General features: G+C 38.6%; 1 protein-coding gene across 27 annotated transcripts in view; it reads right to left on the bottom strand.

Moving 5' to 3' along the window:
• Positions 1 to 13,742, bottom strand: part of CLASP1 (cytoplasmic linker associated protein 1) — a 246,053-nt gene that overhangs the window by 90,299 nt on the left and 142,012 nt on the right. For 16 of the 27 annotated variants that reach the window (XM_032250581.1, XM_032250582.1, XM_032250585.1 and 13 more), the window contains exons 19-20: positions 12,478 to 12,525; positions 11,972 to 11,995 (exon numbers count right to left, since the gene is read on the bottom strand). The exons of 8 other annotated variants lie outside the window; for them this stretch is intronic. In XM_032250581.1, the coding sequence (XP_032106472.1) occupies positions 11,972 to 11,995; positions 12,478 to 12,525 (72 nt within the window). The remainder of the gene's footprint in view (positions 1 to 11,971; positions 11,996 to 12,477; positions 12,526 to 13,742) is intronic. 3 more of the 27 variants (XM_032250592.1, XM_032250604.1, XM_032250602.1) reach the window with 2 other exon arrangements.

Below are 13,742 nucleotides of genomic sequence, written 5' to 3'. Positions count from 1 at the left end.
AGCAGATCCTCCACACGAGGTCTGCCATGTCTCCCTGTGTGTGCATGCACACGTGCATATGAGCTGCACACAGCTGTTCTATGAACACAGGAGGAACTCCTGAGATGGCGCCATGGACTTGCAGCTGTTTAGGTTTCAACTATTTTAGTATGTTATCTCTTCAGGCAAGGAAGTGATATCCATTTGGGGATATTTCCCATAATTTTTTCCAGATTAAATTTTCTTTTTTGTCTATGAAGCTGACAAATTTCCAAAAACAGAAAATATTAGCTGTCACTGTAAAAAATGAAAAATTATAGAAAATAAGAGTAATGCAAAACAAAAAACAAAAAAACCCAAACAAAAAAGTCTACCTTCCGAACTCAGCCATCAAAAAGCTATAGCTCCCCAGTGAATAAATGTGCTTTTGACATGTAGCATTAAACTTCTATTTTTAAAGCATGTATGTAAGTTTCTAAGATAAAGAAAAGATAAAGCTAAAGTGATATAGCTACAAAGAATCAATATTAGGAGTGCCTAGAGAAATGATGGCCTAAAGACAATTCGATACTGTAGGCAGTTACAAAAAAATTACGCCAATTATTGAACCATGAAGCCATAAAAATAAAAATGAATTCAGAAACACAAAATCACTGGTGATCAGACTAGTATGAATAGTGATTAAACTTTTTTTTTTAAAAGGACCGTTTTGGTTTCAAGAGAGCACAAAATGCACCCCCAGCCACAACTCAATCAGGATAGCACAAACCAATTCGAGCTCCCACTGGCTTGTTATATTGTTCAGAATCACCTCCACCCCCACAAGCGACAAAGCTTACAGAGAAGTAATGCAGAAAATAAATCCTAAAGCTTGAAAAACGTTCAAGAAAGGAAGGCAAAGAGCAATGAAAGAAAGCTGGCATTTAAAAATACTAAAATTAGTTAAGAATCAATGACTTCTAATAACAGTTTAAGAAAAAACTTGTTTACAAACTCTAAGAATCTATACAGAAGTGAAAAGCTATACCATTTACTAACAACTATGTATGAGTCAACTCAGAATCCTCACAGCATATAAAGTAATTACTCCCATTTAACAGGTGAGGTAACCAAGAAACAGGGAAATGAATTAATTTGTGCAACGTGACACTACTGGTCTAGATACTTGTGCCTGGCTGGCTGGCAAGTCTATGAGTGATGACCTTTGATTTTCCTAAGGAAGTCACCAAGCTAAATTAAGGCAGTCACAAAGGCAAAGTGAACATGAAAAAACAACCGAATTTAAATTCTTAATTTCATGATAAAATACTTAGGTCACAGAAAGATTTTTAAATGAACATTTATATTCATTCAGCTTAAAAAATAAAAATTCTCTTTGCTAACCCTCTACTTTTCCCCAACATTGGGTTACATGATCCTAAACCCAGTGTTCAGCATTCTCTTGTGTTTTTTTGGTAAATAAACGTTTTCACAACCAATATGTGGTTTTGTTTTACATATTTTAAAAGTTTTTAAATTGTAACACAGGGTATATATTTCCTAAAGCTTACTGTTTTACTAATATTTTATTTGTAAAATTACTCATGTACAGATAAAGAATGGATACACATTATTTTCTCCATATGACTAACCAATGTTCAAATAAATTTACTTAACACTTTCCTTACTGATTAAAATGCCATCTTCACTGACTGTTTATTGAGAAGCACTTATGTGTGTCTGGGTTTCTCAGCCCAGTCTGTCCCACTAGTCAATGTGCCCATACCTATGCAACATCATAATACTGTGATTAGCTTTTTATTAATTAATTAATTTATTTATGAGGCAGTGTCTCTTTTTGTCATCAGGCTGGAGCGCAGTGGTGTGTGATTTCAGCTCACTGAAACCTCCACCTCCCAAGTTCAAGCAGTTCTACTGCCTCAGCCTCCCAAGTAGCTGGGATTACAGGCGTGGGCCACCACACCTGGCTAATTTTTCTATTTTTAGTAGAGATGAGATTTGGTCATGTTGGCCAGGCTGGTCTCCAACTCCTGACTTCAAGTGATCTGCCCACCCTGGCCTCCTGAAGTGCTGGGATTAGAGGTGGAAACAGCTGCACTCGGCCTGTGATCAGCTTTTTTTTAAAAAGACAACTCGCTAAAGTGGCAGGACAAGTAAATTGCCCTTTTCCTAAGCCCTTTGCTTTCTTCTATATGCATGTACAGACACAATAACAACACCTGTTGAAATGTTGGCTGGCATTATGTGAAATTCTGGGTTAAGGGGAAAAGCTTTATAATATTGGTCTTATTCATTATAATCTTATGTTTATTTAACTTTTTAAATATCTTTTGATAAAGTTTGATCATTTTTTTCAAAGGTCTTACTCTATTTTTATAGACTTATTCAGAGTTGCTTTACTTTTATTATACATATTTTATTAAATTTTATTTTCTGTTCTTGGCAGATAAGAATGGGATCGTGATATTTTGATCTTAACGCACTAGAATCTGCTACACTTTTATTAATTCTACTAACTTGTACACAGATTTGGGGTTATCTAAATAGAATAAGATTCACAAATAACTCATTAACTTATTTCCCCCAATTCACTTTTACTTCTTTGCCTTTATTGTGCTGTCTTGGTCATGTAATACAATGCTAAATAGAAGCAATGAGGTTGAGTACTGTTGACTCAAACAAGATTTTTAAAAAGAATTTCTGGGCCGGGCACGGTGGCTCAAGCCTGTAATCCCAGCACTTTGGGAGGCCGAGGCGGGTGGATCACGAGGTCAAGAGATCGAGACCATCCTGGTCAACATGGTGAAACCCCGTCTCTACCAAAAAGACAAAAAATTAGCTGGGCATGGTGGTGCGTGCCTGTAATCCTAGCTACTCAGGAGGCTGAGGCAGGAGAATTGCCTGAACCCAGGAGGCGGAGGTTGCGGTGAGCTGAGATCACGCCATTGCACTCCAGCCTGGGTAACATGAGTGAAACTCCGTCTAAAAAAAAAAAAAAAGAATTTCTGAAACTTCATAGAAAGTATAATTTGCCAACAGGTTAAGAAAAGTCAGCCAGGCACGGTGGCTCTTGCTTGCAATCCCAGCACTTTGGCAGGTCAAGATGAGCAGATCACCTGAGGTCCAGAGGTCAAGACCGGCCTGGACAACATGGCGAAACCCCATCTCTACTAAAAATACAAAAATAAGCAGGGCGTGGTGGCGCACACCTGTAATCTCAGCTACTCAGAAGGCTGAGACAGGACAATCTCTTGAACCTGGGAGGTGGAGGTTGCAGTGAGCTGAGATCACAGCACTGTGCTCCAGCCTGGGGAAAAGAGTGAAACTCCATCTCAAAAAAAAAAAGAAAGAAAGAAAGAAAAAAGAAAATTCATTTCTGTGCCTAGTTGTTAAGAAGCTTTATTGTAAAGTTTTTGATGTTTTGTCTACATCTGTTGAGATAAGACGGGTTTTCTCCTGAAAGTAAACATTAAGCAATTTTAAAATATTAGGCCGGGTACAGTGGCTCATGGCTATAATTCCAGCACTTTGGGAGGCTGAGGTGGTCAGATCCCTTGAGGACAGGAGTTCGAGACCAGCCTGGCTAACATGGTGAAACCCTGCCTCTACAAAAAATTCAAAAAATTAGTCAGGCGTGGTGGCATAGACCTGTAATACCAGCTACTTGTAAGGCTGAGGCACAAGAATTACTTGAACCCAGGAGGCAAAGGTTGCAGTGAGCTGAGATCGTGCCATTGTACTCTAGCCTAGGTGACAGAGTGAGGGTCTGTTTCAAAAAAAGAAAAATTAAACCTGGGCTAAACCTACATGGTCATGACATATACACCCACATACACAGTGTTTGTATTGTCCTCTGGTCGTACTAGCTCATAAAACCAGCAAGGAAAGTATTACCTCTTTACCTATTCTCTGAGTTTACGTAAGATTGGAATGACCTAATGTTTTCAATATTTTTTTGCACCTCTACTGATAAACTGACAATGCAATTATCCAGTGTTTGATACAACTTGTGTGTGGAACCATCTGAGCATGGCAGGAATTTGGGCGTATATCTTTTCCATTTTAATTAGGTTTATTTTGGCAGGGTGGGAATAGGGCAACAAACTTTTAGCTAGATTCAAATTGTTTAATGAGCAGTCTTAAAACTATTCACATTGCTTGTTTCTTTGAAAAACAGTTTTGGGTTGTCTTGAAACTTGTACAATCTGTTTTTGAATTGTTAACAAAGCTTTCATTGATTTATCCTATTACCTTAATTTTTAAAAAGTAATATTATTATTTTTGAGTTTCGCAGAGAGTAATTTATTTAGGCAGAGAGAAAGAAAAAGGTGAAAAAAATAGAAAAGAGAAACCACAGCTTCCACGAGGTCATGGAAGGGGAAAATCATTATTATTTTCTGAGACAGAGTCTAGCTCTGCAGCCTAGGCTGGAGTGGAATGGTGCGATCATAGCTCACTGGTGTCTTACCTCCCAGGTTCAAGCTGTCCACCTTAGCCTTCCAGTAGCTAGGAGCAGCTGGGACTACAGGTGCACGTCACCACACCAAACTAATTTTTAAATTTTCTGTAGAGATGAGGTCTCACTATGTTGCCCAGGCTGCACCTGGCCTTACTATGATATGTTTAACTATGCATTTTTTTTCTTTTTGTCTTACTTGGAATTAACTGGGTTTCTTCAATCTGTGCTTCAGTGCTTTTTTTTTTTTGAGACTGAGTCGCACTCTGTCGCCCAGGCTGGAGTGCAGTGGTGGTGTGATCTCGGTTCATTGCAACCTCCACCTCCTGGGTTCAAGCAATTATTGTGCCTCAGCCTTCCAAGTAGCTGGGACTACAGGTGCAAGCCACCATGCCCAGCTAATTTTGGTATTATAAGTAGAAATGGGGTTTCACCATGTTGGCCAGGCTGGTCTCAAACTCCTGGCCTTAAGTGATCCACCCACCCTGGCCTCCCAAAGTGGTAAGATTACTGGCATGAGCTACCATGCCCGGCTTTAGTGTCTTTCAACAATTACGAAAAATTCCCAACCATTATATCTTCAAATATTGTCTCTGCCTCATTCTCCCTCTTCTTAAATTCCCATTAGACATATTAAATTTCTTTATCTTCCATGTAACTTAATAATTCTGTCATAGTTTCTAACTCTATACTATAGTCTGGATAATTTCTTCCTAGCTTTCTTAATTCATGAGTTCTCTCTTCAGTTACACTGATTCTACTGCTCAATTTACCCATGTAGTTTTTACTTTTTTCAGATAGGGTCTTGCTCTGTTGTCTAGACTGGAGTACAGTGGTCTCATCATGGCTCACTGCAGCCTCAACTTTCTGTGCTCAAGTGATCCTCCTGACCCAGTCCCACAAGTATCTGGGGTTACAGGAGTGTACCACTATGCTTGGCTAACTTTAAAAAAAATTTTTTTTTTTTTTTTTTTTGGTAGAGATAGGGGTCTCACTATATTGCCTAGGCTCAACTACTAGGCTCAAGTGATCCTCCCACCTCGGCCTCCAAAATTCCTAAGATTACAGGTGTGAACCACTATGCCCAACCAGTTGTTTATTTTAATAATTTCTTATTTTCATTTTCATTTCTAGAAGTTCCAGTTGTTCTTTTTCAAAACCTGCTTGGTCATTCTTGATAGCTTCTTATTCCCTTTTTAAAATTTCACTTTATTTCTTTAACTGTTAAGACAATGAAATGATCACTTTTCTTGGAAATGTACGGGAATTCATTAAGATCTAGATTAAAGCTGAATTACTCCAAAGAGGATCCCTGATTTTGTTTGTGTCCTGTGGACACGAGTAATCTACAACCAATTTAAAATGATTTACCTATTTGAGTTTTTCAGACCACAAAGGTAACATAAATTCTGACCAGAATCCTGGATCAAGATTTTGGTTGCACATTCTCAAGGGAGATTACTTTTCCCCTCTAACCAGTTACCAGAGATAAGATGGGCAAATTTCTCTGTTGTTCTTTTCAGTTTAATAAAGTTAATGTTTTTTGTTCACCAGTGACAATGCAGGCCTTAGACGGGTTTGGGTGTCTGTCCTTTATGTCCTGCACAATCACCACATCAAATATGCCCAAGGACCCCAGGGTTTAGCCAAAAGCCTCAGGGTGACGGCCAGCATTGGCCCTCACATACCAGGGCTCCTGCCATGCTTAGGTTTGAAGCTGTGTGGATTCACTGCTTTTATTCTAGAAAAGTAATGTATTCTCAATTGGGAGGCTTATTCTGGCTCCTCGATTATATATATCCCTCAAAAAATGTGAATTTCTTACTTCTTTTAGACACTTTAGTTATTTTACATTTTGTAACAGATCCTTAAGTCCTTAAGGGTACATTCTGTTTTAATTTTTTTTGCTCTGCTGCCTCTCACTCATAATAGATGTAACTCAGAGTATGAACTCTTATTTCACTAATTTCCATCTAATTTCCATCTGCAAGAACCCTAAGGAATTAGAGAGCAGTTTCCTCTGTAGGAGTTTAATGTTTGTTCCTGGCAGGAAACCTTGGGGGCTATAAACACAAAGTACTTTAATTTATTAGCTTATAATTTTCCAAATACCACAGGTGATGTAAATTTAAGACCACAACTTGTGTGAGTATAGAGCTTAATTACAAATCATGAGGAAAGATTAGGGTTTTTTTTTTTTCCCCTCTGTCTAAGGCAGTCAAGACAGACATTGTGTCAACTTGAAGATAAAGAGGGTTTTTTTTCTTTTTTTTGTTTTGTTTTTCTTACTTGTCTACTACTTTGTCATGGATTTATAGCCTTTGTCAATGCTAGCTTAATGCCAACTGTCAACCTTCACCTTGGGCATGATCAAGGTCTTGTGATCTTTGTGTCTAGTTATTCACATCCATAACTAAGCCCTCAGAGACAGCCTTAAAAATCAGTACAAGCTTGTCACTCCAGTCTGTGATCCTCTTGTTGGTTTCGGACATTTCCTTACATCTTTGGGAACACAGCTATGCAGCTTAAAGGGACTCAGTTGTATTAAACTCAAGTATATATCTTATAGGAAGAGATGTCTTTTGTTTCATTTTGTTTCGTTTTCAGTCTATTTATTTGGCAATATTATTAAGAGTACCTGTGTATGCTTTTAAAAGATGATTTTAAATGTGCAGGGGTAATTTGGGAGAAAAGTCTCAATAAATGCAACAAGCAGGCTGGGTGCAGTGGCTCATGCTTGTAATCCCAGCACTTTGGGAGGCCGAGGCAGGAGGATCACTTGAGTCCAGGAGTTCAAGACCACCCTGGGCAACATGGCGAAACCCCATCTCTACAAAAAAATACAAAAAATTAGCAGGGCATGGTGTTGCACACCTGTAGTCCCAGCTACTCGGAAAGCAGAGGTGGGAATATCATTTGAGCCTAGGAAGTCAAGGCTGCAGTGAGTCATGATCGTGCCACTGTACTCTATCCTGGATGATGAGACCCTATCTCAAAATACAAATAAATAAAAATAAAGCAACAAACAGTAAAAAATATGCTTTAGTTCTGGATTATAATCTATTAAGTGACAGACAAGTAGATCAATGTGAAAGAAGAAAAAAATAGCACAAGTAGCAGGAAAAAAAAAAAAGAGGTAAAGAACGGTACAACAAAAAGAATTTTGGAGGGAGGATGAACAAGAGATGCACCAACAAACAAACTTAACCAGAGCAAAGGCAGACCCAGAGGCAAACAAAGACTTGTAAGCGGAGCGCAGTCTTTGACTTTCATCGAATAAAGATGACTCATCTCACGACTTTTTAATCCTGCTCCTAAGGATCCTTTTTCACTCACATTGTCATTCCTTCTAAAAAAGACTCCAAAACGAGAAACTCAGCCTGTGCACCAAGTATAGTTTGTAGGCACAGTTTCCCTATCTGAGAAAACCACTACTGGTAGGCAGCTGAGAAACCACTACTTCATGTCACTAGGGTTTTTCTGTTTCCTGCATGTTTCAAATTTTTCAGCAGATTCCCAAATTAAAGATTGTAAAATTAAAAGGTCTTCAAAGCAAATCTCCATTCTTATCACACTGTGACATTTTGGCATACATACCTGTTGTACATTTCATTGCTTGGGGGCATAATTAAACCAGTCTTCACTCATACACTGGCATCTTTCATAGAACCAAACTGAAGAATTTGATCATTTCTAAATTTCGCTACCTAGAACTATCGTCCCCAAAAGAATAACTTCCTGCTAGGCATGGTGGCTTATACCTGTAATCCCAGCAGTTTGGGAGGCTGAGGCAGGAAGATGACTTGAGCCCAGGAGATCACACTAGGCAACATAGAGAGACCCCCATCTCCACAAAAAATGAAAAACTTAGCCAGGCAGGTGTGGTGGTGCATGCCTACAGTCCCAGTTATTACTCTGACAGGCAGGGTGTGGAGCCGAGGCAGGAGAATCACTTGAGCCTGGCAGGTCAAAGGTACAGTGAGCTGTGATAGTGCCACTGCACTCCAGAGCCTGGGTGACAGGTGAGTCTCTGTCTTTAAAAAAAAAAGACTAGGGCCGGGCGCGGTGGCTCAAGCCTGTAATCCCAGCACTTTGGGAGGCCGAGGTGGGTGGATCACGAGGTCAAGAGATCGAGACCATCCTGGTCAACATGGTGAAACCCCGTCTCTACTAAAAATACAAAACATTAGCTGGGCATGGTGGTGCGTGCCTGTAATCCCAGCTACTCAGGAGGCTGAGGCAGGAGAATTGCCTGAACCCAGGAGGCGGAGGTTGCGGTGAGCCGAGATCGCGCCATTGCACTCCAGCCTGGGTAACATGAGTGAAACTCCGTCTCAAAAAAAAAAAAAAAGACTAATTTAAAAGAAGCTTAACGCTCTTTTACTTCTATACATAGACATACAGACTTTTCCCATCGTGTAAAAAGGCCAAGTACCTAAAATTCACAGGTCTTGGATAATTTTTTGTCTTATTTCCCAGTAAAACTGTACTAAAATCTACGTTCTTTTTCCTGAAGAGAAGACAAGGCTATATAGTTTTTATTTATTATGTAATCTTAATTAAAATCGCCAAAAGTTGATATGGCCTTTGACTACATCTTAATAAACATGATTATTCCCCCGAACAAACAATGGCTGTCAGTCCTAGAGGCCATTCAAGCACTGCAACTTTTCATTTAAAGTTATTTATTTTGGGAAAAAATATGAATGCTTTTCCCAAGCATAATAGCTTTTTAAAAAAGTACGAGAATGCATTCATTTACCATATGACATCTAATCATAAACTTTCTCATGTACAACATAAAAGACACTATGTTTCCCTCATGAGAATCTCCAAAATTACTGAGACATAACATACTAAAGATTACCTAGAAATAAACTTTCATCTAAAAGTTTAGTTTTTAGTTCTTTACAAAAAGTATTTTTCTAATTAGTCATAAATGTTAGGATTCCTTGAGGTGTACAATAAATAACTCCTAAGGAATATACATTTTTCACATTTACTATAGTAATAAAATTGCCAGTAAACTCGAACATACTGCCTTTTTTTTTTTTTGAGATGGAGTCTTGCTCTGTTTCCTAGCTGGAGTGCGGTGGTTGCGCGATCTCCACTCACTGCAACCTCTGCCTCCTGGGCTCAAGCAATTCTCCTGTCTCGGCCTTTTGAGTAGCTGAGACTATAGGCACACGCCACCATATCCGGCTAATTTTTGTATTCTTAGTAGAAATGGGGTTTCACCATGTTGGTCAGGCTGGTCTCAAACTCCTGACCTCAAGTGACCCACCCGCCTCATCCTCCCAAAGTGCTAGGATTACAGGCGTAAGTCACTGAACCCACCCTGTAAATTTTTAATTTAGAGCATATAACTGTTTTAAAATCTTCTTGTCTCAGAAGCTAGATTGTAAAATATTTAAGAGACTTATTAATAAATTTTTTAAAGGCCCATAATAGTTCCCAAAATGCAAGAGGAAAACTCATATTGAAAAGGTACTAGGTGACATCTTCTGCAGACTTTACCTAACAAACCACTGCAGCTTTTCTAAACAGCACCGACTCTTGGAGTCACACTGCTGAAACCAGCAGAACAGCCTAGAAGTGTTCAAACTCACAGGTTTCCCCAGGCTTTGACTAGCCAGTGTTGCCACAGCCTGGGCAGTGCCAGTACACAAACACGGACACTCCCTGTGCTCCTTCTGCAAGGGTCTCTATTGTCAGGGCCTGAGTTCTCCATAAAAACAATTTCTCCCAGCAAGAGGAAAACCAGAGAGTTAGTATCCTGAACAATAACTTAGAGGGCAATTCTGACCTTACTCAGGACTGTGGAACTGATGGGGGAAAAAAAAAGTTAAAAAGTTCTAGGGCTGGGTGGAATAACAGGCTGATTTCAATTCTGTTATATAGGCATAGAAATCAGGGCATTTTGGAAAAACATATAATTTCCCATGTAATGTCTTTGCTTCCCATTCATCTACATTATTCTCTTCTACTCCCCTCCTCCCTTCCCAGCAAGGCTGAGAAATCACTTGGGATTGTTTCTCTGGGGAGGAGAAATATAAAATTACTCCTGTCAGCTTAAGAAATGAAAAAAATTATCAACCAGCTTCTCAGTCACACCAGTCTCTGCCTTCTGCTATCAGCCATGACGTCCTCATCATGGCAGAGATTTCTTGTCCATATTTTCATTTTAGAAACTTTTTGTTTTACAAACTTGTCCGACCCTAAGAACCACCAATGAGGCTTATTAGAAATTCAGATTCTCTGGTTCCTTCCAAACTTAATCAGCGTCTTCAGGGGGAAGGACCTAAGACTATTTTTTCAGTATCTAGATAATTCTCACGATGCAATGAATCTAAGAAACACTGATCTTGGGACCATGTTCATCTTAAAAAAATAAATCCATTCTCATCTTTCCTTTACGAGACCCTTAGAAAGCAGCATATGGATTAAAAGAACTGAGCTGCACATATCAAGCTAAACCCAGCCAACTTTGCATGCTGGTCCCTTAGGGCAACAAAATAATACATGAAAATGAACTAGTTGTTCTCAATTGTTAAGTAATTATCCTGAGGGTTGGTGGGTCTAAGCCTCTATTTAGGCAGAGAAGGTTCATCTAAATTTCAATTACTTAAAGCATTATCATGTGTTCTACCTAGCAAAGGAATGACATCGTCTTATACGCAGTTATCAAAGACCTGAACAGACTAAAACAACTATGTCTAAAATTCAAAAGGTAATACAAAACATAAAGAGCTTCTTTTTTAATTTTTATTTATTTTTTTCCTTTTTTCCTCCTCCTCCTCCTCAAAGAGCTTCTTGAGAATGACATAAAAAAGAAAATAAAATGGATTTAAATATGCCTATTTCTTTCACCACTGCTACATCCTCGGTGTGCAGTACAGAACATGGCACATGGAAGGCATTTAATACATGGTTGACAAGGGGATGAATGAGAGTAAATGAAGGAATGAGACGTGTCAGTGAGACAAACAAAAAATAGCATGGTATAAGTCAGTAGTGCCTTCAGAGGAGAGAAAAATATTGTTTTTATTTCTTTAATTTACCTGTTAGAAAACGTTTACCAGCCTTTAGTCTGAATAATTGACATTGAAATTTACTTTCAAAACAGGAAAGGCAAATCCTGAGAGGCCCACAAAAACACAAAAGGAAGGAAACAAAAGCGAAGGCAGTGCTTCAGGACTAATAAAACCCCAGACAGGCAGTCCATGAGGACAGCAGCACACAGTGTGACATGGATGCTCCTCTCCAGAGTGTGGACTCGGCATTAAAAACCACGCACAGCATACTTCAGTGCCAAAATACACAAGAACAAAGACTGAACAAGAAAGGGAAGGAGAACTCAGGTAGAGGTAGGGCAAAAACCCAATGGAGACAGGATGAAAAGAGAGGAGGAGAAACAGCGTGCAACATCTCATGCAGGGACCTTGGTGAAGACATGTGGGTACTGGGCAACACTTGGTGAGAACAGAGGACCAGAGAAAGTGAGACACACCTCAATCACAGAAACAAACCGCTTACCCTCCGCTTTAGTGGTAGTACCATCTTTAAGCAAATTAAAAAACAAGGGAAGGGATAACAGGGAACAGTTAGTAACATTCAAAAAATTAAAAAGCCGAATGTTATTAGCTACTAAAAAAGCAAAAGTACAATTTAAAACAAAATTAAAAGAGAAACAAGTTCAACAGCAAAGCAGAGTCTGAAGCAAGTAAGTGTGCCGTGTATTGAAATTAGCTTAACATAGCATAATGTTTTTTTGCCTTTGGAAAATGAAACACAGAAGGGCAACCCAGGGTAGTGCCACAGTTGAAAGAAAGATTTTTGTTTTAGCCAACTCTCATCTTCTTAAGAGTTCCTTTTGCTTGGAGGAAAAATACCAGCAGAAGAGGGCAGAGAGGAGGGATTAGAAACTAAAATACTAAAGAGTCATCTAAAGGGCAGAGGCAAGTAAGAAGCTCAGAGAAGCTTGCTCTAGCAATGCCTATCCCAACTACACGTCCAGCAGCAAAAGCTGTCGAGCATGGTACCTGAGTCCAGGCCTACGTACTCCATGTCTTCCCTCATGTGTCTGGACTCTAGAAGTTTGGAAAAGGATCATCAGCTTTAAAGCTCCACTTTTGCAAAGATGTCATGTGTCAACCTAAGCAGCAATTGTAACAAATTCTCACTAGGATTGTGTTATATTTCAATTTTTTCGTGTTTTTGTTTTGGGACACAATAAGGAAAGTTGAGGTAGAATTCTCAGGAAACAGAATTTGAATACTCCAGTCTTGTTCTTTGATGAGGTTAATACTGGATTGAAAACTTATCATCAGTGCTTTTGAAGGGTCAGCTCTGTATTATCATACCAAAAGACAAGAGGGCTTTTATTAGCACTGGGGGAAGTCTATACTATCCATTTTAAACACTCCAAATACAGACAGAAAAACACAGATACTAAGTACTCTAAAGGCTGTTTACTCACTTTTTCCAGCAATGAAACAAATACTAATTACAAATACTAAAGGTGGATCTTATATGCTAAAGAACAGGTAAGTACTGAAAAACTAAACTAAAAGAACCAATTCAGCATAGGAGGGAAGAACTGTTACTTCTCCTCTGCTCAATGGTTACTACGCTCCTATATAATGTTGCAATAGTTAAAACAATTTAAAAAGAGTTCTTAATGAGTTTCTTCTCACTTATTATGTGTGTATGAGGTATTTCCGCAGAAAAAACAAGACTGAGCAAATGTTCCAGAACACCAATCTTTCAAATTAATAATGTTCCTATCACAATCACACCTTCTTCTACTTTACAGGACAATCATTTATAAAGAATCTTTATATAATTTCATTTAGTCTCATATATGAGTTAGGTGGCTATTATTACAAGTAATTTATAGGTATGTGAAATAGACTTACAGATTCCATGGCCTGCTCCAGGTCACACAGCTAATAAATGGGAGACCCTAAAATCTTCCCTGGGTGCTATATGCTCACTGTGCTTCCAATGTTCAAAACATTTTCAGAATGTTAGTTTTAGAACTGACTGGAATTTGTTTGAAAGTTACATGAGTAACTCCATCTCAATATTTCAGAAACTTTAAATTTTGTTCATTTCCTTAAAATCTAAAGTAGAACCAATCCAGCTAAGTCCCTAGATTTTGGCTTTGAATGACCTGGCTCTTACAAAAATAAAACAAAATAAACAATCAGCCTGACACACAGTATGTGTTAAGCATCTGCTGAAAAATAAGAGTAACTGATCTATCACTATGTCATATATTAAAAGTTTTGAAAGTAATTTTTAA

The sequence above is a fragment of the Sapajus apella genome, unplaced genomic scaffold (assembly GCF_009761245.1).
Source record: "Sapajus apella isolate SASKATOON/1434 unplaced genomic scaffold, GSC_monkey_1.0 scaffold72, whole genome shotgun sequence".
Lineage (NCBI taxonomy): Eukaryota > Metazoa > Chordata > Mammalia > Primates > Cebidae > Sapajus > Sapajus apella.
Note: the sequence above shows the minus strand (reverse complement) of the source record. Positions and strands in the feature narration are given on the sequence as shown.